The following is a 22,711-nucleotide window of genomic DNA, read 5'->3' as shown; positions in this document are numbered from 1 at the left end:
AGCGTCTTGGTCAGAAAATATCACCAAGTCACTCTGAGGTTCTAGGAAAGAGGAGAAGAGGCTGCAGCCAGGTGTTAGGGTTTAATTCTTTGTCTGGAACCCTAATGGGCTAGCAATTTGTTTTATGCAGAAAGTTGGAAGTTCTTAAGAGTCTTTTAATTCAGGTCAGAAAGCAGGACTTGAAGTCATTCCTAACTCTTCTGTCTCTTTCCTCTAAATTTTTAACTGTGTGTACCAGCTGAGCCACAAAGTGAAGCTTTTAATGAATATATTATTTTGGAATAATTTTAAATTTATGGAAAAGTGTCAAAGATTCTACAGAGAAGAGCTCTTAATCTTTAACAGTTGTATTAATTTTGTCCCCATGATTAGATTATATGATTTTTTGAGGGCAGTTTCTTCTGTATATCCAGTGCTTACCAGGGCAGGGCACATATTGTAATGATTAATGGTAACAACAACACAATAACAGAAAACACAGCACATGTGTACAGGACTTTACAGTGTGCAAAGAGCACTCGCATGCACTGTTTTACTTGTATGTTCCTAGAATGTAAGTTCCATGAGGGCAGGGACCTTATTTTCTTACATACCACTGTATCCCAATGGTAAGGCACAGTGCCTGCAGCATAACAGATGCTCAGTCAATAGTTGCTGAATGAATGCATGAGTAAACACTTGAGGCATACAGGGTATGTGCAGGGGGCTTTGGTAGTTCAGTGGTAGAATTCTCACCTTCCATGAGGAAGACTTAGGTTCAATTCCTGGCAAGTGTACCTTATACACAGCTACCACCTATCTGTCAGTGGAGGCTTGAGTGTTGCTATGATTCAGTGGAGCTTCCAGACTAGGATGAACTAGGAAGAAAAGCCTGGTGATCTACTTCCAAAAATCAGCGAATGAGAACCCTATGGATCCCAGTGGTCTGATTTGCAGTTGATCATGGAGATTGCACAAGACGAGGCAGCATTTTGATCTGTTGTGCATGGAGTCACCAGGAGTTGGGGGCTGACTCAATGGAAGTTAACAGCAACATAGGGCAGGTTTGAGCATATATATTACAGATGAAGGTATTGAGCTCAGAGAGGCTAAGTCCTGTGCCTGAGATCACAGTAGCTAGGTATTAACAAAGCTGAGATTTGAATTCAAGCCTCCTGACCCTAAGAACTGTACTCTTGCCACTAGGCCATAATGTGTCCCTCAGTAAATTCCTGTCGATTGAATTATTCCTTCTTCTCCTTTTAGCAGATCCATTGTCACTGCATTTATTTGAAAATTAGAACTTTGTGTCTTTGAAGGACCACGCGTGAGGACCAGCTCCCTGAAACTGCTTCTGATTGTTCCTGTGTGTTTTGATTGTTTTTACGTTTCAGCCATCCTTGACCAGTGAGTCCAACCTTCTCCAGCAGCACGAGTCTGGCCTCAGCTCCAGCAGCTATGAGCTCAGTCAGTACATGGTGGAAGCTTCTGAGCAGTATGATCCTACGGCTTCAGCAGTTTGGAATCCCATTCAGGGTGGTGGGTACAAAGTGATCAAAGGATTTGGTTAAGTCTGATGAGGAAAGAGCTAGGTGGCAGGTCTCTTGGGAAATCACCCTTAGGCTGTGTTTCCAAGAAGAGACCATTGTCTACTTTGTTTGCTTCTGTGGTCTCCTTGGCCGAGAGGCCAGCTGGTTGGCTCCATTTTCAACATTTCCCTTGTACTGGTGATGGTACCATAGCTGATTCTTGGAAGGGAACACTGCCTCTAACCATCATCAGGCTGCAGAAGAGGCACTCAGAAGTGTTTTAAGTAATGGGTGAGGAAAATGAAGACCAGAGAGAATTAGGTAAAGCAAGGGCAAGGACACAAGACACAATTACTTTGTCTGGTGTAGAAAATTCTTCTCACGTTTAGAGAGACTATGAAAGCCAGGGAGTCTACCAGAGCCAGAGACCCCTGGGCCTCTCACCATCATTGGGAGACTGGGCCGGGGTGGGGGGGGGCGGTGGTATCATTTGGACAAAATAATCAAACCCTTGCATTATATTCTGATGTATTTTCAGAGCCTTAAATCTGACTTGGAGCATGAGCTTTCTGTAGCTATGTCCCCACCCAGAATCTTGTCTAGGGGGAATTTGGACAGAAACATGTTTGTGGCATGTTTGTAAACTAAAGAAACGGTGGCAGGAATGCTAACAGTGTTCATCTGTGTCTGTTGGTCAGAGGATGTCTCAGCTGGTCCGAAGGCCCCCATGAAGTTCTATGTCCCCCATGTGCCTGTGAGTTTTGGACCAGGAGGTCAGCTGGTGTGTGTGGGTCCCAGGTCTCCCATTGATGGGCAGACGGCCCTTGTTGAGCTGCACAGCATGGAGGTAAACAAGATTCTGTGCCCTTGGAATGCCAGCATGCTACTCACCCAGCTACTCTTAACATACTTCCTTTCCCAGGCATCTACAAGAATGGTGCACTTTGGTGGGGAACTGGGCCATGCATTCCCTGGGTTGGGGGGGGGGTGCAGAAAGTGGGGGTGACTCTTTTCTGGAAGCAATGATGCTAGAATTCTGTTTTTTTTCCTAAGATGGTATTGGCTCATCTTCAGCAACAGGATAACTCCCTTTGGTCTGTCTGCTTTGGCACTGACAATATCCTGGGCTTAGCTGAAAGGGGAATTGGGTGGATATAGTCTTAAAGGCCAAATCTGCTTTTTTTGTTCCAGGTTATTCTTAGTGACTCTGAGGAACAAGAGGAGATGAGAACTTTCTCAGGACCCCTGATCAGGTGCACATCTGCAAGAGCGGCTGAGGAAGGACTCTGGAAAGTTAGAAAACCTTTCTGCCCAGATCAGCATTTGAAGGATTTGTTCTTAGCTTTCTTGGAAGAAAATGTTAACCCTGTTGGAGTAGAATTCTCTGCTACAAGATAGAGTCTCCTGTGGCCTGAGCCATTTTGACAAGAGGTTCTGTAGTTGAAGGGCACAAAGAAAAATCAACATAATGAAAAAATCTAAAATCAGTTCCATTTTGCAGAGGTTATGTAGTAGGAAGTTTTAGCATTCAGTGTGATTAATAGATAATAGTTGAAAAGTAGAGCACAGCCTGGAAAATCATAAACAAGGGGATCACAATGAAAAAATTCTTGCAACAGTGGTCTTTTTTTAGAGAGATAACATTGTCAGTATAAACGTTGGAGTTACTGAACAGTGTCCAAGTCTGCCCTCTGCAGGAATGAGCTAGGACTGCTAGAAAATTTCTTGTCATGCTTTTGATAAATACATTCAAGATGCCCTAGTGTGCAGTGGTTAAGCACTTGGCTGCTAATTGAAAGGTTGGCAGTTTGAACCCACCAGCTGCTCTGGCAGTTCTACTCTGTCCTGCAGGATCGCTATGCGTCAGAATTGACTCGATGGCAATGGGTTTTTGGGTTTTTTGTTGTGGAGAGAGTCCTGCCTGGATGTCTGAGGACGTGAGTCCCAAGCCCAGGTATCCTACTAACTAGTGGGTCCATGGTAGACAGGGTCAGTTAGCTTTCTCTGAGCCTTAGAGTTTTTCTCTGAGAAATGATGTAATGTGTACTCTGCCTACTCCAAGTGGTGGCTGTGAGACTCAAGTGAGATAAAACTCTTTCTATGTCAACCCTACTCTGTAAATCCAATGTTATTCTGAAGTTCCCCCTCTAAGAATATCCTCAGATATTCAAAATACAACCCTTTCAATGAAAAATGATTGCTGTCTCTATTTCTTTGGGGGATACAGATGTGGGGTAGACCACCAAGGCGGGTACTAGAACAGTAGGATACTGGTCCCAACTTGGCCTTGATTTTATTGAATGAGTGTGAGGAAATTTTTATTTATTTATTTATTGAGCACTTAATATTTGCCTTACTATTTTCTAATTGTTCTTTGTATGGAGGTAGGTTTTTTGTTATCCCTATTTTAGGGGAAAATAAATTGAGACTTCGAGGAAGTAAGTAACTTGTCTAAGGTGAAAAGTGGTAGAACCACATTTAAACCCAGGATCTATGTGACACTAAAGTCTGTTCATTTACCTCCACCTTATGGAGTCACTTCAGGGCCTCAGTGTCCTCATCTTCAGAATGGAGAGGATGTAATCTCTGAAGTCCTTTCCTGTTGTAGAGACTCGTCACCCCAGCCTGGGGTTGTCAGGCTTCTATCTAAATCTCAGCCCAAACAGTGGCTCTCATACTGGGGTCCTGTACAGGGAAGTGTCTGCCCACTCACTCTTTGCTCCCTGAAATCTCCTATAGGGAAGATGTACACAAAGTGGATATCATGACGTTTTGCCAACAGAAAGCAGGTCAGAGCTGCAAATTGGAGACACCGAGGAGCAGAGACTCGGCTCTACTGTGGCAGCTGCTGGTTCTCCTTTGTCGACAGAATGGGGTAAGTATTACCACTCTGATAGGGTACGCAGCTGTAGACTGGACTGAAATTTTAAGTCTTTTTGGGATGGATAAGGAGTAGGCCTATGGAATGATTGTGAATACAATTTTTAAGATGTGAACAACTGCCCCAGGGAAAAATTGCTCAAATATCAGCACCAGTTTGCAAACGCTAACTTTTCCTCTGTTGCTTCTTTCCCCTGTCTGGGGATTATCGTCCAGCTCCTGGGTTATTACACCGGCCAAGTAACACACCTGTGAAACTGTGAATATTTCTGGTCCTTTGTGGCTTCTGACAGGGTGAAAATAACCATGATATTGAAGCTGAATTTTGATATACAGAAACCCAAGAAAGGACTGCCTTGTGTTTGTGTTTGCATGACTGGCCTCCTTATGAAGATGCCTGATACTCTGGTGCCTTCCTTCCTCGGCCTGGGATGCCAGCAAGCCTGAGAGGGTTGTGCCTCTAGGATGACCCTCTTTGCCTTGCAGTCCACGGTGGGGTCTGACGTAGCTGAGCTGCTGATGCAAGACTGCAAGAAGCTGGAGAAGTACAAGAGGCAACCCCCTGTGGCCAACCTCATCAACCTGACGGACGAGGACTGGCCAGTGCCAAGCTCAAGGACCCGGAACCTGCTCACCGGGGAGATCCCCCCGAGTGTGGAGACACCTGCCCAGACCTTGGGGAAATTCACGAAACTGCTCTACTATGGAAGAAAGAAGGCAAGTGCGCCCCGCCTCATGCTTGTTTTACGCTTTTAGGGAAGTGACCACCATTTCTCCCCATCACTCAGCTCTCCCCCAAATATGTGAATATTATAGTCATTCTGGAGCTTTTGGGAAATTCAGAAAGGTACAGAGAAGAAAATAAAGACACCAATAACCCTACCATTAAAAGATAGCCACTGTTAACATTAAAATTTTTTTATTTGTTGTTGAGAATATACACAGCAAAGCATACACAAAGTCAAGTTTCTACATGTACAATTCAGTGACACTGATTATATTCTCCGAGTCTTGCAACCATTCTCACACTCTTTTTTTGAGTTGTTCCGCCGTTAACATAAACTCACTGCCCCCTAAGTTTCCTGTCTAATAACTTCGAGCTGGTGTTGTCGATTTGATCCCATATAGATAGTTCTTAAAAGAGCATAATGCTCAAGACAGATATTGTTTACTAGTTAAGCTAAACTATTATTTGGTTTTAAGACTCCAGGGAATATTTTTGGTTTAAGGTTTAAAGATTATCTCAGGGCAATCGTTTCAGGGTACTGTTAATGTTTTGATACCTCTACTCATAGCATTTTTCTATGCACACATATATACATTTCTATGTACATTTTCTATGCACATTAAATTACATATACAATTTTTTTTTCACTTAACATTATATGGTGAAATACCCCCATGGCATTAAGTATGCTTTAAAACACCATTTAAAAACAGTGATTGAACAATATTCCATTATGCGAATGTATCATATTTTATTTAACAAATTTACTGTTGTTGAATATTTAGGCTGTCTACAATTTTCTCACCTGTTATAAATGATGCCATTTGAACATCCTGTTATATGCCTTTGGCTAATCTTTTTATTAGTTCTTTAGGATAGATTACTAAAAGGGGATTTAGTGGAGAAACGTGGTAACAAAATTTACCATTTTAAAGTATACAATTTCATGGCATTAAATACATTCACAATGTTGTGCACCCTTCACCACTAGTTTCAGACCTTTCTGTTACTCCAAACCAAAACCCTATGGCCATCTTCCCAGACCCTGGCAACCACTAATCTTTCTGTCTCTATGGATTTGCCTGTTTTGGATAGTTCAAATAATGGAATCATACAAACCATGGTACAATGAATTGCCATTGTTATTTTGCCCAGTGTGAGAGAATATATATAAGATAAATACCTAGTAGTGGAAATGTTGGGTCAAAGGGTATATGGTTTTTAATATTGATAGATATTGCAAATTGCCTTTTTAGAGACTGTACCAATTTACCCTACCAGCAATGTATGGGGGTGCATGTGTCCCCACATCCTCACCGTCCCAGTGTGTTTTGAAGCTTTTCAATATGTGCCAATCTGAGAGGGACAAAAATCTTTTCTACCACCTTAGTGGGGAATACAAAGATAAATCAGTTATGATCTCTCCCTGTAAGAAAAATAAATGATGACTATAACAACAGTGGAGCCCTGGTGGTGCAGTGGTTAAGAGCTTGGCTGCTAACCAAAAGGTCGGCAGTTCGAATTCACCAGCTGCTCCTTGGAAACCCTATGGGACAGCTCTATTCTGTCCTATAGGGTCGCTATGAGCCAGAATTGACTCTTTGGCAACGGGTTTGATTTTTTTAATAACAAAAGCAAATATTTCTTAAGTACTTTCTACCTGCCAGACACTTGCTTAAGGCTTTACATGCATCATCTCATTTAATCTTTATACAGACCCTGTAAGTTACATTTCTATTCTTGCTTTACTTATTCAAAGATGAGCTAAGTTAGTAAGGGATAGAGACAGGGTTTATATCTAGGAAGCCTGAGGCCTGAGCCTGTGCTTCTAACCACTCCACCACACCGCTTTTCTGAACTTGACCCAAAGGCAAGCAAGGAATAGATAGAGCACTGCAGAGTTCAGAGGGTTTCATGAAGGAGTGGGATATAAAAACACCTTTAAAAATATGTTAATACTTGACTGGGTCTTATTTCTGGTACCGTGTGAGATTCATAGACCTTGATAAAAATTCTCAAATTTCTTCACTTAGTCTTAAATTATATTTTTGGAGAGGCAGATTTTTTTTGTGTGTGTGTGTCTACTTTTTAAAAAATTTAATTAATTAATTTATTGTGCTTTAAGTGAAAGTTTACAAATCAAATCAGTCTCTCATACAGAAAGTTATTTACATGTTGCTATTTTTATGTACTCTTAGCTGCTGTCCTCCTAACGAGACAGCGCATTCCTCCTCTCCACCCTGTATTCCCTGCGTCCATTCAACCAGCTCTTGTCCCCCTCTTTCTTCTCATCTCCCTTCCAGACAGGAGTTGCCCACATAGTCTCATGTGTCTTATTGAGCCAAGAAGCTCACTTTTCACCAGTATCATTATCTATCTTATAGTCCAGTCCAATCCCTGTCTGGAGAGTTGGTTTCGGGAATGGTTCCAATCTTGGGCTAACAAAGGATCCCGGACCGTGACCTCCACGATCCCTCAAGTCTCAGTCAGACCATTAAGCCTGGTCTTTTTATGAGAATTTGAGATCTGCATCCCACTGTTCTGCTCTATCAGGGATTCTTTGTTGTGTTTCCTGTCAGGGGAGTGATCGATGGTAGCAGGGCACCATCTAGTTCTTCCGGTCTCAGGCTGATGGAGTCTCTGGTTTATGTGGCGTTTTCTGTCTCTTGGGCTCATCTTTACCTTATGTCCTTGGTGTTCTTCATTCTCCTTTGCTCTAGGTGGGTTGAGACCAATTGATGCATCTTAGATGTCTGCTTGCTAGCATTTAAGACCCCAGATGTGGAGAGGGAGATTTTTGAGTAAACTGATGATTCTCAACCAAGCACTAGTAACTCTTTTTTTTTTTTTAATAGTTATTATGAGATGGTTTGAGCATACAAAATAGTAACTCTTAATGTCATATTTTACTTGTACTGGATGTGAGGCTGAATTCCCTAACTGTGGCTTGTTTAAATTTATTCTCTTTTTAAAATTAATTTTCATTCATTTATTGATTATCACTTTCTTTCTCTCCAGTGAAGATACATTCGGAGGTGGAATCACTTCATTAGTGACTTCCTATCCAAAAATCACATTATTTTTTGGCACCAAGGAAATTACCAACACTACCTCAAAACTTCACATATGAAATAGGTCCTTAGTGAATACTCCTGAAAATCAAATGAATAGGAGAATGTTTGTTTTTCTTTAATATGCTATTCTAACCTAACTCACCCAGTTAATGGTGTCATTAATTTGGTGTATGAAGGCATTTGATAGCTAACCTGTAATTAGTTGTAGTAATAAGTGGATTGCGTTGCCACTGGCTAGTATGTGAACTAGCTTAGTGAGGACGTTAGTGGTTCAGTGATAGAATTAGAGTTTGTACCAATTTACCCTCCCATGTGGGAGACCTAGGTTTGATTCCTGCCAATGCACCTCATGTCCAGCTACCACCTGTCAGTGAAGCCTTGCATGTTGCTATGATGCTAAATAGGTTTCAGTAGAGCCTCCAGACTAAGATAGACTAGGAAGAAAAGCCTGAAAATCTACTTCCGGAAGTAATCTAATGAAAATCCTATGAATCACAGTGGTCTGATCTGCAGCCAATCATTTCGTTCCATTGTGAATGGGATTGCCATGATTTGGGGGCAAACTCAATGGCAGCTTACTACAGCAACAAATACTAGATTAAATGTAATTGTAGTTTTTTTTTTTTCTATTCAGGTGAGAGTACTGTATTGGACAGGTCTCCTCCATGTAGTCATTCAGGCACTCCGGATGTTGGAGGCTCTTCCATCTTCACCATGTAGTCATCTCCATTTTACACAGCTAGTTGGAGAAAAGGACATGGAGGATTGCATGTGGGTGGTTTTAAGGGCCAAACCTGAAAGTGGCACATCTCACTTCCATTCCATTACATTGCCTAGAACTCAGCCATATCTGGGTGCAAGGCAGGTGGGAAAATGTAGTCTAGCTCTTGGCCCAAGAAGAAGAACATGGATTTTGGTGAGCAACTAGTAGTCTCTGCCACAGTTGTTAAAAAAGACACTGTTCTTTTAAGATACCCCTATGAATAAAATTTTGCTACTTGTGTTTTGATATTCAGTCCTTGGATTGAGGTGCTTTCCTCAGTTTGGGTTCCTCAGCTTAGATTCATAAAAGTATTTTCTGAGTTTTGCTATAGAGATAAGGTTAACTGCAACTATATTTGATGGGAAGCTAATGAAATAACATAATAGATTTTGATAAGGTGAAGGTTGTAAAAGGGTACAACCTAGAGGGAAATACTATACCTGTTATTTCCCCTTTATTCCTTCTTCATATATGAGGCTCTAAAAGAGTTTTCCTGGAAGTCCAGACTCTGCTGCTTGGGGTGCCACCATATGTAAACTTAGTAGGTTATTTATTGATTAATTGATTCTTATCATTGTTGTTACAGGAAGGTGAGTAAGCCAATATTGACTGTGATATGTTTGGTTTTTAGGAAGCCTTAGAATGGGCCATGAAGAACCACTTGTGGGGCCACGCCTTGTTCCTGTCCAGCAAGATGGACCCAAGGACCTACAGCTGGGTCATGAGTGGGTGAGTCAGGGCCTATGCAAAGGAGGCCAGTAGAGCAGAGGGGTCTTCCCAGCAGTGGTGGGGTTGAGGGTGGGAAGGAATGAAAGTAGCACTCAGAAACTCCACACTCCAAGCATCTTCTCAATTGCTTTTCTCTGAGATGAATGTAGCCTTTCTCTTCTCCAGATTCTTATAACCTAGATACAGCTACATTTCTACCTGCTAAATTGAACCAAACATTTTAGTAATATTTTCCAGGGTTGGAGTTAAAAAAAAAAAATTAAATAGGTCTGTACATTGCTGTAGTCTTCTTTCTGAGTGGCTATTGTAGCTCATTCCATCAGTGAGGGAGGAAGTGATCACTTAAGCATAATTGACAGAGCCTTAGGATTGAGGATTTTTGATGTATGTAATTGTCTACTGCATAGTCTTGCAGAGAAACCCTGGTGGCATAGTGGTTAAGTGCTTCGGCTGTTAACCAAAGGGCTGGCAGTTCAAATCCACCAGGCACTCCTTGGAAACTCTATGGGGCAGTTCTACTCTGTTCTATAGGGTTGCTATGAGTCAGAATCGACTCGATGGCACTGGGTTTGGTTTGGTTTTTGGTAGTCTTGCAGTGTGGATCTGGATACTGAGAAACAGGTTGCTATGGGTTGGAATTGACTCTATGGCAATGGGTTTGGTTTGGGTTTTTTGGTATGGTGTAACAGGACAGTGAACTGTGGTAGGAAAAGGAGATTGTAAGACTGGGAATTAGAGGCAGAAGTCTTCATGAAGGTGAGTGGGAGATACTGAGACTGAAGGAATGTGCTTAGTTAGAAATTATGGTGACACACCAAGATCTGGATGCTGAGATGGAGTCATGAAGATAGAAGAAGGCATACAGTGCCCAGACCAGGAGCAAATAGGGACTGAGGTGAGGTTACAGAGCCAGGAGTGTGAAATTGGGGAAATGAAGCAGAGCAAAAGAAAATCAAGATAAAATGGAAGTGGTAGGTGTAGAGAGTACTGGAGAAGGGTTTCTCAGTTAAATCTTTCAGGCTTCAGGTACCATTTGAGACTTGGCCATAAATCCTCTTGGGCAAACAGTTGGATAAAAAGACAGACACCTCCACTTTAAGTTCAGTCTGTGGGCCTGATGGTTGTCACACTACCAAGCAGCTCATTCTTCATGATGGCCTCGGCTGAGTCTCTTTATTACTCAAAACCTCGGTCTTCCCAGACTAGGAAGTAACACCACTGCACACTTCATTATATTCAGAATCTGAGATGTGAGGAACACTGAAGTTTTATTATGATAAGAGCTCTGAGCTCCTGAGGCAAGGGTGCTATTAAATAAAAGATGGTGTTCAGAGGGATGATTTTCCTTTGGGTTTTGGAAATGAACATCCCACAACCCCACATTGTAGCATCTATCTCCACTACACATTTTTGCCTTGGGCCATTGATTTTTGATGGGTCCCAGTGAATTGTGAAAAATCTCTCTTACTGAGTCTGCTTAAATCTCATACCAGCTGTAGAGCTTATGATATCCTTGTTAAGCATATCCCATGGTTTGTCATCAGCAGGATAATTTCTGGTCCCTGTTCCACGCCTCTTTGGTTATGGAAAATGGCTGTTTAGTACTCGTGAGTAAAAACACTACGGACCCAGGCCTGTGATGAGCTAGAAAAATGACACTGAGAGCTGTGGGCTTGGAAAGGAGGAGGAATGCTGTGGAATAGGAGTAGAGGGGTGGCTGGGAAGCAGAGGTCCACAGAGAAGAACTTCCAGGTTAACTGTTGGGGCTCTCCAAGGGCCTTTCAGATGATGGCAAGTCATCTCCTTGACAGAAGAAAGCATACAGAGATTGTTAACCAAGAGTTAGGGCATCAGTGCCAAAGTACAGGAATATCCTCCAGGAATGACATCTTCCTAGGGTGTGCAGGGGAATGAAGGTCCTGCTGATCCTCACCAAATGGAGGATGTAACAAAGGTGTAGTAGAAAGCAAAGAGAAGCTCATGTCCAAACAAAGCTGCTGAAATCAAATGGAAATATGGAAAGGCTTTTCCCTCGCTGGAAATGGGTAAAGAGGCTCTCCTGGCACAGTCCCCACTGACGGTCACCTCTCTTTGCAGCTTTACCAGCACGCTGGCGCTCAACGACCCATTGCAGACCCTCTTCCAGCTCATGTCGGGGAGGATTCCACAAGCAGCCACGGTACCTGTCTTAGTTTCTAGTCAGTGGCATCACCGGCATCACTGGGGTTGGTGTAACCCAGTGTGGTAACTCATGGTGTCAACCCTCCATGGGTGGGCAGCTGGTGAACTTCCCCACCCTCCACCCCTGTGGGTGAGTGGTCTGGCCCCTCCCCACCACCACGCACTACTCAGTGCCACGTGCCCATGCTGCCCTATCCCCCTCCTCCTGGCCCTATCCCCTGCTGCTCCCCATAGTTCCTCCCCTCTCCCATTGGCCAAGGTGGACAACCTTCTTTGCACCCAAGGGTAGGTGCTGTGATTGGCCAGCACCCAAACTGGTGGGTGACTGAGACAGGGGGGAGAAGAGAAGGGGGAGGGGGACGGGGGTTATGACTAGTTACCATACTGGGTGACACCAACCCTAATGACGCTACTATTCCTAGTGCTGGTGTAACAGAAATACCACAAGTATTATTCCTGAGCCCTGATAGCTTTAATTAAAAATAAATATTGTTTATTAGTCATCTACCATGTGTCTGGCCTTGTGGTAAGCACTTTGATGCATATTATTTCATTTAACCCATGAAGGTAGGAGTTATTTTGCAGATGAGGAAACTGAGGTGCAAAGGTGTAGAGTAACCCAAGATAACACAGATAGTAGTAGAGTGAGGATCAGCCTAGTGTGTTTGATGATCAAGACCTTGCCCTTTCCACAGTGCCACAGCTGCCTCTACACCACAGCGGTCTGCTTCCTTGTGAATAGCAAAAGACCCCATGACTGTTCTCCAGGCTTCCCACAGCAAAGCTGTCCTTTTCCCTTGAAGAAAGCATTTCCACCTCTGTGCATGATCCTTCAAAGCTGGATATATTAGATTTTGTATGTGTTGCTCCACTGCCTTCTAGAGTTGAATATGGCTGAGGAGAAGTCTGAGGCCAATTTGATCATTTTCCCATTATAAAAGGCTTGGTCTTTTTGCCCCCAGAGTATTACTTCCTTATCTTTGAAGTCTAATAACTGTACTAGGATATATTTTGGTGTTTACAGTATAGATTAGTATTTTCTCGGGACAGAGCATCCCCTTTTAACATGAGTATTCATATCTTATAATTGAAGAAATTTTTCTTGAATTATGTCCTTAAATATTTGTTTTCTCCCATTATTTTGGTTTTCTTTTCAGGAATTCTGCGTATACATATTTCATATATATATATGTATATGTTTCATATGGATGTATGTACATATTTCTCATATACATGTGTATATATGAGAAATATGTACATACATATATACATACACACACACATACACACCCATTGCCATCGAGTCAATTCTGACTCATAGCGACCCTATAGGACAGAGTAGAACTAACCCAAAGAGTTTCCAAGGAGCGCCTGATGGATTTGAACTGCTGACCTTTTGGTTAGCAAGCATATATATATATAGCAAGCATATATATATAGGAATTATAGATATATAATTTTCTCTTTCATTAAAAAATTTTTTTTGTGTGTGTTCATTTTTTTTAAAATAATTTTTATTGTGCTTTAAGTGAAAGTTTACAAATCAAGTCAGTCTCTCACACAAAAACCCATACACACCCTGCTAAAAACACACTCCTAATTACTCTCCCCCTGATGAGACAGCCCACTGTCTCTCTCCACTTTCCCTTTTCGTGTCCATTTCGCCAGCTTCTAACCCCCTCCACCCTCTCATCTCCCCTCCAGGCAGGAGATGCCAACATAGTCTCAAGTGTCTACCTGATCCAAGGAGCTCACTCCTCACCAGCATCCCTCTCCAACTCATTGTCCAGTCCGATCCCTATCTGAAGAGTTGACTTCGGGAATGCTTCCTTTCCTGGGCCAACAGAAGGTCTGGGGACCACGACCACTGGGGTCCTTCCAGTCTCAGTCCGACCATTAAGTCAGGTCTTATGAGAATTTGGGGTCTGCACGCCACTGCTCTCCTGTTCTTCATTTTTTTATTTTGCCTTTCTCGTTTCTGTCCTCCCTGTCCCTTCCTGTGTTTTCATTAGTGTCTCTTCTCTTCACTTTTGTGCTCTTTCCATTTGCGCCTTTATTTCTTTGATTTTTCTCCCACTTCTTTCCTGAGCACTGCAGGTCATATTTATCTCCTCCTGTTGCCCACCGTCTCTTTCCTGAACTCTTGTAACTCAGCTTTATGCTCTTGCTTCATAGAAACAATTGTTTCACTACTTTTCATTTTATTTAAATTCATGATGAAATGTTTGGTGACCATTGTTCCTTTGTTCTGTGGTAACATTTTTCTGGTGAATATTCTCTCTACCTTCTAGTTGTTTTCATGTGACTTTCCTTCTTTGATCTTACAGTACATTTGAACAGATTCTGTGCATACTCCTTTATATTAGGTACCTTTGAAGGAGTTGAGTCTTCCCTGGACTGATTATTTATAGGAGGTTTGTATAGGGCAGGGGTCAGGGCTATGTTCCAGGCTGTGTGGTAGTTTTTCCTCATGACCCAGCGTTTTCTGTGTGAGTCCACCTAGCCTTTACTTTCCCCAGTCAGTGGAGATAGCGGGGCTCCTCTCTCTCGGGTGTCCCCTCTCTGTTTCCTTCTGAGTGCACTTCTGTTCAGTCTCCACTGCTTTTGGCAGCCCTTGCTTGTGTATTGAGGCTTGGCTTTTAGCTGAAGCCTAGTTTTAATGAAAATAAACTTTACATTTTGCTTTTGCATTCTTACTGCTTGTGGATAAGTCCGAGAAAAGAAAACAAAATTGGTAACTTTAATGCCCCATCATAAAACTGACTGTCTATATTGGAACACAGAGTGCGCCTCACACGTCAGCTGAATGCCTGTGCGCTCCATTGAAATGGCATTGTGTCACGAAGCACTAAAGGCACGAAATGATTTAATCAACTTACGGTCCGTTGGATCTCACTGCAAAAGTAAAGTTAGCTGGATTTTCCGTACATGTGGGTAAGAAGACTGAGGAGCCAGAGGGGATGTGCCAATGTAGTATATGAGCTTAGAGCTTGGGAATTTCTTGTTGTTGTTGTTGTCAAGTCGGCTCCCATGTACAGCAGAATGAAACATTGCTTGGTCCTGCACCATCTTCACAATTGTTGGCATGCTTATGTCCATTGTTGTGGTCACTGTGTGTTTTGAGCGTCCTTCAAACTAAGGGGCTCATCTTTTATCACTATACCAGACAATATTTTGTTGTGATCTGTAGAGTTTTCACTGGCTAATTTTCAGAAGTAGATTGCCAGGCCTTTCTTCCTAGTCCTTCTTAGCCTGGAAGTTCTGCTAAAACCTATCTACCATGGGTGACCCTGCTGGTATTTGAAATACCGGTGGCACAGTAGCATCTCAGTAACAAGGCTAGGTTTTGTTACATGTACTGTGTGGTGTAGTGGAAAGAGCATGGCAACTGGAATCACACAAAAACCAAAACCAAACCTGTTGTTGTCGAGTTGATTCTGACTCATAGAGACCCTATAGGACAGAGTAGATCCTGCAGGTCAGACTGCCTCATAAGGTTTCCAAGGCTGTAAATCTTTACAGAAGCAGACAACCACATCTTTCTCCTGTGGAGCTGCTCGTGGGTTCCAAATGCCAACCTTTTGGTTAGCAGCTGAGAGCTTAATCGCTGTATCACTGGGGCTCCTGGAATCGCAGACATGGATTTACTCACAGGTTTTATCTAGACCCTGCTCCTTATTGCCGCATGAACTTGCCTTGCTAGTTAATCTCACAGAGCCTCAGTTCTTCATCTGTGTGGGAATTTTGGTACCTAGCTGTGTTAGTTATCTAGTGCTGCTATAACAGAAATATCACAAGTGGATGGCTTTAACAAAGAGAAGTTTGTTCTCTCACAGTCCAGTAGGCTAGAAGTCCAAATTCAGGGCATCAGCTCCAGGGGAAGCCTTTCTCTTTCCGTCAGCACTGAAGGAAGGTCCTTCTCATTGATCTTCCCCTGGACTAGGAGCTTCTCTGTCAGGAACCCCGGGTCCAAAGGATGTGCTCTGCTCCTGGTGCTTCTTTCTTGGTGGTATGAGGTCCCCAACTCTCTGCTTGCTTCCCTTTCCTTTTGCTTCTTGTAAGATAAAAGGTGGCACAGGCCACACCCCAGGGAAACTCCCTTTATATTTGATCAGGGATGTGACATGAGCAAGGGTGTTCCATCCCACCCTAGTCCTCTTTAACCACAGGCAGAGAGGATTTATAACACACAGGAAAATCACAAAATGAAGGACAACCATACAATACTGGGAATCATGGCCTAACCGGGTTGGCACATATTTTTGGGGGACACAACTCAATCCATGACACTAGCCAATAAAGTTATTGTGGAAATCCAAGGAAAGAGAATATGTGAACGTACCTACCACCATGCTTGGTTCATTGAAGCTACTTAGTAAATGTTGCTCTGTCTCTCTCTCTCCCTGTAGGTCTGCTTTACAGTGATTTTTAAAAAAATCACCTGGGAGGAGACAGAGGAATGACTTCCAAGTTTTTTTCCTCTTTATCAAAGTCTTTTCTTCTTTTGTGGCTTATATGTTAAAATGGGGATAATAATAGTACCTAGAACATGTGGTTGTTGGTTGGAGATGCTTAGCAGAGGGTATGGTTTATGGCCAGTGCTACATAAATGAGAACTTCTATCATCATTGTAATGTATTAACATCTTCCTCCTCATCAACACTGCATCACCCTGATTAACAAGGAGGAAGTGTAAAATAGAGCTGGATAAACATCTTTTGTTCCCCGGGGTATTTACAAAGACCAAATAATTGTCAATAGTTTTGACCTCCAGATCTAGCTATTACTGTCAATGTCCTGCTCTACCCATTCTGTGTAACAAATTGGAAGATAAACTGGTTTGCACATCACATCTTTTCTCTGCTGGGCTTCCCACTGTGTGTGTGTGTGTATGTATTTACACCTACGGGTAATTTGCCAAGTGCAAACCAAATCCAAACACTCAAACAGTGTGCTATGTGCTTTACGTAATTATCTCACATTATTCTCAACAATACCTTGTTAGGTAGAAATCATGGTCACCATTTTAGAGATGAGGAAATAAAGGTTTGAAGACGCTAAGAGATTTACTCAAGGTCACACAGGTAGCTATATTTCCTGCCCTGAAATTCCCTTTCATTCAGGAGAAGGATGCCCCCCGGGCCAGCTTGTAGGGAAAGCACCTCTTGTGTGGGGCTCTTTGCCATTTCCACGGCTCTGTCTGTACTCTGCTGCCCTCTGGTGGAGTTCTACTGCCTCTGCAGTGCCACCAGGAGGAAGATGAATGGGATTGAGTCTTGGCTGGACTACTTAGCATGGTTTTCTCATTCCTAAAGCAAAGATAGGAATTAAACTTCATTAGGTTGTTGTAAAGATTAATTAAGATGATGTGTGTGAAAGGGCTTTGTAAAACCAAAACATATTAACCATTTGGTAAGGTATTGAGGAACCCAGTGCTCCTCTGACTTCTGTGACAGGCTAATATAATCTCTTCTGCTCATGAGCCAAGGATGTTTGATCATCTGTCTCCTACTGAAACACCAGTTTTTTTCCCCCTAGCTTCTTAGCACCAGGAAGAGATTTGAAAATTAGTAAGTGACCAATAATGTCATTTTATTTATCTATCTTCCTAAATCTGTCTGTCCCTCTATCCATCTGTCCGTCTGCCCATCCGTCTGTCTGTCCACCTGCCCACCCACTTACGCATTCATCCTTCCTTCCTTCTAGGAGTTTTGCCTTTTTAAAAGAGAACCCTAAATCAGTGAAGGGCAGCGTTACAGGTAGCATAATGGGCATTCCTTGAACTCCTCCAAACCAGGAAATAGACAACAATATCCTTTGCCTACATTCTGGTTGTTGTTGTTGTTAGTTGCCATTGAGTTGATTCTGACTTATCGCGACCCCATGTGTGCAGAGTAGAACTGCACCACGGGGTTTTCAGTAACAGTGATGGTTTGGAAGCAGATCACCAAACCAAACAAAAAAACACCCCTTTGCCGTCGAGTCAATTCCAACTCATAGGGACTCTAAAGGACAGAGTAAAACTGCCCCATAGCGTTTCCAAGAAGCGCCTGGTGGATTTGAACTGCCAACCTTTTGGTTAGCAGCTGTAGCTCTTAACCACTACACCACCAGGGTTTCTGAGGCATCCACCAAAAACCAAAACCAAACCCAGTGCCGTCGAGTTGATTCTGACTCATAGCGATCCTACAGGACAGAGTAAAACTGCCCCACAGAGTTTCCAAGGAGCGCCTGGCGGATTCGAACTGCCGACGCTTTGGTTAGCAGAGGCATCCACAGGTAGGTTTAAATCACCAATCGTTCGGCTAGTAGTCAAGTGCTTAACTGTTTGCACATCCAGGGATTCCACATTCTGGTTACCCTACGTTATTCAGTAAATCTTTACTTTTCTGCTGCTTTTCAGTGTTGTGGGGACAAGCAGTGGGGAGACTGGAGGCCTCACTTGGCTGTGATTCTGTCGAATCAGGCTGGGGACCCAGAGCTGCATCAGCGTGCCATTATCACCATGGGCGACACCCTGGGTAAGCAGAAACCAAGTCCTACTCTCCTTCTCCAGCTCCTTCCTCTCTTGCAGGGCATTTCCAGGTAGGCTTTAAACGTGCTTTCCTAGATTCTTAGATTCTGCGTGGGGCCAGAGTCTATGCCTCAGGCCTTCCCTTGACTCTGGAGTCTCAGTGTTTTGGGGAAAGAATCCCAGAAAAAGGAGTATCTGTCTTGCCTCTTTCCTTCCCAGAATTTCTGCTGTGAGCCAATGCAGGCCAGGCCCCTGGGACTCTGGTGTTCTTCTCGGGGAGGCTTCTCAGCAGTTATTTTCTACCCTGGGTGAGATTTCCCTGTCGATGGAGTTAACACATGGGCCACCTTGCCTACTGTTGCTGTTAGTCCAGCAGTGACCCAGCTCAATCAGACAGGAAATTCTATTTTTGCCTGAACTACCCTGGGTCATTGTGTCATCTTTTCTCTTTATCATATCTCTGTGAACGTGGCCTTATAGACATTGAGGGGCTATTGAATGTTCCACATCAATAGTTCTCACATTTGTTCAAGGGGCAGAACATCTAGAAATCATGGTGCTGTCTGTGGAACTTTGTGAAATACTGTCCTGTTAAAGTATCTACATGTGAGATAGCTGGTTAGTCAGCACACTGGTGGAAAGGGAACTTAAATTTTTTCAGCTCTTTTTGAGTGCCAGGCGCCATGCTTGGTACGTTACATACTTGAATTAATTCAATTTCAAGGTAATGGAAAATATTGGTGAAAGCATTTTTAAATTGGGAAAAATTTGGTATTTGATGTGATTTTTATGAGCACTAGGAAAAGTCTCCTATTGTTTGCTTTTAGCAGGGAGAGCATTAGCACCCCCAGATACCTAGTTTAAGAGCTGCCACTCCAACTGCCCCTTCCATTTCTCAGGTGTAAGTATCTCTCCATCATGTCTTATCCTCAGGAAGGACTAAAATGCTAGAAAATTTCTAATCAAAGGATGCAGGACAGAATTTCAGATTCTCATGGAGTCCAGACTTTCTGGAGCCATGGAGGCTGGACGAACTCCTGAAACTATTGCCCTGGGATAACCTTTAAACCTTAAACCACAAAATATCCCCTGAAGTCTTCTTAAAATCAAATGCTAGTTTAGCTTAACTAGTAAAAAGTGTCTGCCTTGAGCATTAGGCTCTTTTTAAGGGCTATTTACATGGAATCAAAGTAACACAGCAACTCGAAAGATTAAATAGCAACCTTAGAGGACAGTGAATTTGTGTTCATGGGGAACAACTCAAAGAGGATGAGAATGAGAATGGTTGTACAACTCAAACAATGTATCATTATCAGTGAATTGCACACGTAGAAACTGTTGAATTGGTATATGCGTTGCTGTGCATATTCCCAACAACAAAAATAAAATATTAAAAAAAATTCATCAAGGGGAACATGAAATAGTGCCTTGTTCTGGCTAGAGTGAATTGAAATGTAACGTATGAGGCCAGAAATGCTGGTGGGAGGGAGTGGAGGCATGTGTGTGTGTCTGTGAGCTGTGTTATAAGAAGTTCATTTCTTCTCATGAGGCTTCTCCCCTCTGGATCCACTTTTCTACCCCTTTCCCCTCCGGCACGATAGGATGTGGTCTGTGACTGGGTCTTACTTTTCTCCTCTGGCAGCTGGGAAGGGACTCGTGGAGGCTGCTCACTTCTGCTACCTCATGGCTCACGTGCCCTTTGGCTACTACACCGTAAAGACAGACCATCTGGCCTTGCTGGGCAGCAGCCACAGGTTTGTGATCTTCTGGGAAGCGGGAAGGACGTTTTCTAGGGGATTGTTTTAGCCCTTGCTGGCTTCATGGCTTCATTTTTCACGTTATTGTATGAATTTCAGCTAGTGCTGGTCCTTTCATCTAGGACTGTTTTCTGCACAGGTCTGGCAAGGAGGTACTTGGTGGAAGCCGCATGACACCACCAGGGGGCCTCAGGCCACAGGCCCGGCTTGGGAAGCTTAGAGCTGGTGTCTTTGGGTTGTAGTGTGCCACCCTAGCCACTGTGTGGTGCCCTGGCTCCATGACCAGAGACTGCTATTAAACAAAATGCGAGCGTGCTCATGGAGTCTTAGGCAGCCCTGGGCCTGTTCAGGGCCTATCCTGCAAAACTGGGAAGTGGAAGAAGGTTCTGTATAGCCTCTCTCTGGGGCCCCAGCATGCCCACAATGACTTGGTACACAAGCTACTCAGAGTCCCACCAGTCACATATTCTCTGTTGGCCATAGCATTAGGCTTTTCACGCAGAAGGACCTTAATAAGCCTTGACCAGTACCGTCGAGTCGATTCCGACTCATAGCGACCCTATAGGACAGAGTAGAACTGCCCCATGGAGTTCCCAAAGAGCGCCTGGTGGATTCGAACTGCCAACCCTTTGGTTAGCAGCTGCAGCACTCAACCACTACGCCACCACGGTTTCCAATAAGCCTTGAAGGAATGAATAAATGGATGAACAGACCACTTTGCTCCCTAGCAAACCTCCATGTTTTGAGTCTCTCTCCGGGACTCACTGTAATAGTTTAGGTGTACTAAGCTCTTATGTTATGCCAGGAGCCTTGGTAGCACAGCGGTTAAGAGCTCGGCTGCTAATCAAATGGTTGGCAGTTCGAATCTACCAGCCATTCATTGGAAACCCTGTGGAGCAGTTCTACTCTGTCCCACAGGGTTGCTATGAGTTGGAATTGACTTATAGCAATGGGTTTGGTTTTGATTTGGTTTATGTTATGCCAGGAGCCCTGGTGGCAGAGTGGTTAAGCGCGTGGCTACTAACCAAAAGGTCGATGGTTCAAATTTACCAGCCACTCTGAGAGAGAAAGAAAAGATTTAGAGCCTTGGAAACCCTATGGGGCAGTTCTACTCTGTCTTATAGGGTCTGTATGAGTCAGACTTGATAGCAGTGGGTTTGATTTCGGCTTGGTATGTCATGCTAATCGCTGGATGGCACAAATGGTGAAGCTCTTAACTACTAACCCAGAGGTCCCTCAGAAGAAAGGCCTGATGGTCTGCTTCTGGAAGGTGACAGCCTTGAAAACCCTATGGAGCATAGTTCTACTTTGCACACATGGATTCGCCATGAGTTGTAATTGACAGCAGCTGTTTTTTTTTTTTTTTGGTTTTGTTATGCCAGTCATTTTATTTGTAGTATTTTCTTTAAATATTCAAAATTTGTCATGTGAAGAAGGTATATTCTTAATTTTTATTTCATACAGGAGGGCAGCTAAAGCACAGAGAGGTTCAATAAGGTGTCTAAGCGAGTACAGCCAGGCAGTCAGGCTGCAAACTCTTACGCTGACCAGTTGTACCAAACTGCCTGCCACCGTAGGACCGTACCTGCCTCACAGCCTGTTCTCTCCAGGCCACACTCTCTGGTAGTGCGTCGTGTGCTTGTCAAAGAAGTCTCTCTACGCCAGTATGGCAGTTAATGTGTATGGGTTAATATGTCTTCACTGCTATGTTGTGCTTCAAGAGGAAATTTCTGGAGGTAAAGTTTTAACCCAGAAATTACCCTGGTGACCGTGATTTCAAATATCACGATAAGCCGTTGAGGGGAGAGATTTGGAGAACCCTTTTGTGGGGACTCTTGTTGCTCCCTCTGATGACATTCACCCAGTCCCCTTCCTGCTTGGCTGAATGAATACCCAACATAAGAATTGTGATTTGATTTCTGGCTCAGCAGGTCTCCCCATTATCTGCCTTGCCTTCCTTTTTCAGCATTCCTGGAGCCTCAAATCACTCCCTCTTTTTTGTGGTTTTGTATAAAGGGTAGCTTTCCCCGGGTTCCAGGCTTTAGGGGCACTAAGGTTTCAGGAGCCCTTGTTTCACAATGGTTAAGCACTCGGCTGCTAACTGAAAGGTCAGCAGTTTGAACCCACCAGCAGCTTTGTGAGAGAAAAGACCTGGTGATCTGCTCCCATAAAGATTACAGCCTAGGAAACCCTGTGGGGTAGTTTTACTCTATCCTACAGGCTGCTATGAGTTGGAATCAACTTGATGGCACATAACAACAACAAGGCAAGTTCTCAGTGTGTTTAAAAGGAGGACCCAGTGCCCACCAAGCTGGGTTTTGCTCAGGTTAGGGGTGGCTTTTCATAAGTGCATGTTCTGGGCTTCAGGGCACTAAGGTTAACTCTCAAGGTACTTAAGAGGAGGACCCAGTGCCCACTGAGCTGGCATGGAGAGCAGGCTGGGCTGCTCAGGCCCAGCTTATGTTACCCTCTAACTGAGAAAACAGAGACCCCCCACCCTGCAAGTGCCTTTGGTGCAGTGTTTTGTTGAGTTCCTTCTCCAGCCTCAGGAAGGCAGGGGGAGAGGAGGCAGAACACT

The 22,711-nt window shown here is 43.5% G+C and overlaps 2 protein-coding genes across 11 annotated transcripts in view; both read left to right on the top strand.

Moving 5' to 3' along the window:
* Nucleotides 1-22,711, top strand: part of LOC126066778 (quinone oxidoreductase-like protein 2) — a 178,479-nt gene that overhangs the window by 78,647 nt on the left and 77,121 nt on the right. The window lies entirely within an intron of this gene.
* SEC16B (SEC16 homolog B, endoplasmic reticulum export factor) overlaps nucleotides 1-22,711 on the top strand; it is a 69,885-nt gene that overhangs the window by 31,260 nt on the left and 15,914 nt on the right. For all 9 annotated transcript variants that reach the window (XM_049868139.1, XM_049868141.1, XM_049868138.1 and 6 more), the window contains exons 6-14: nucleotides 1,374-1,518; nucleotides 2,207-2,355; nucleotides 2,700-2,761; nucleotides 4,248-4,383; nucleotides 4,875-5,105; nucleotides 9,584-9,681; nucleotides 11,779-11,860; nucleotides 18,266-18,383; nucleotides 20,019-20,130. In XM_049868139.1, coding sequence (XP_049724096.1) covers nucleotides 1,374-1,518; nucleotides 2,207-2,355; nucleotides 2,700-2,761; nucleotides 4,248-4,383; nucleotides 4,875-5,105; nucleotides 9,584-9,681; nucleotides 11,779-11,860; nucleotides 18,266-18,383; nucleotides 20,019-20,130 — 1,133 coding nt within the window. The remainder of the gene's footprint in view (nucleotides 1-1,373; nucleotides 1,519-2,206; nucleotides 2,356-2,699; nucleotides 2,762-4,247; nucleotides 4,384-4,874; nucleotides 5,106-9,583; nucleotides 9,682-11,778; nucleotides 11,861-18,265; nucleotides 18,384-20,018; nucleotides 20,131-22,711) is intronic.

The sequence above is a fragment of the Elephas maximus genome, chromosome 24 (assembly GCF_024166365.1).
Source record: "Elephas maximus indicus isolate mEleMax1 chromosome 24, mEleMax1 primary haplotype, whole genome shotgun sequence".
In the NCBI taxonomy this organism is placed as follows: Eukaryota; Metazoa; Chordata; class Mammalia; order Proboscidea; family Elephantidae; genus Elephas; species Elephas maximus.
Note: the sequence above shows the minus strand (reverse complement) of the source record. Positions and strands in the feature narration are given on the sequence as shown.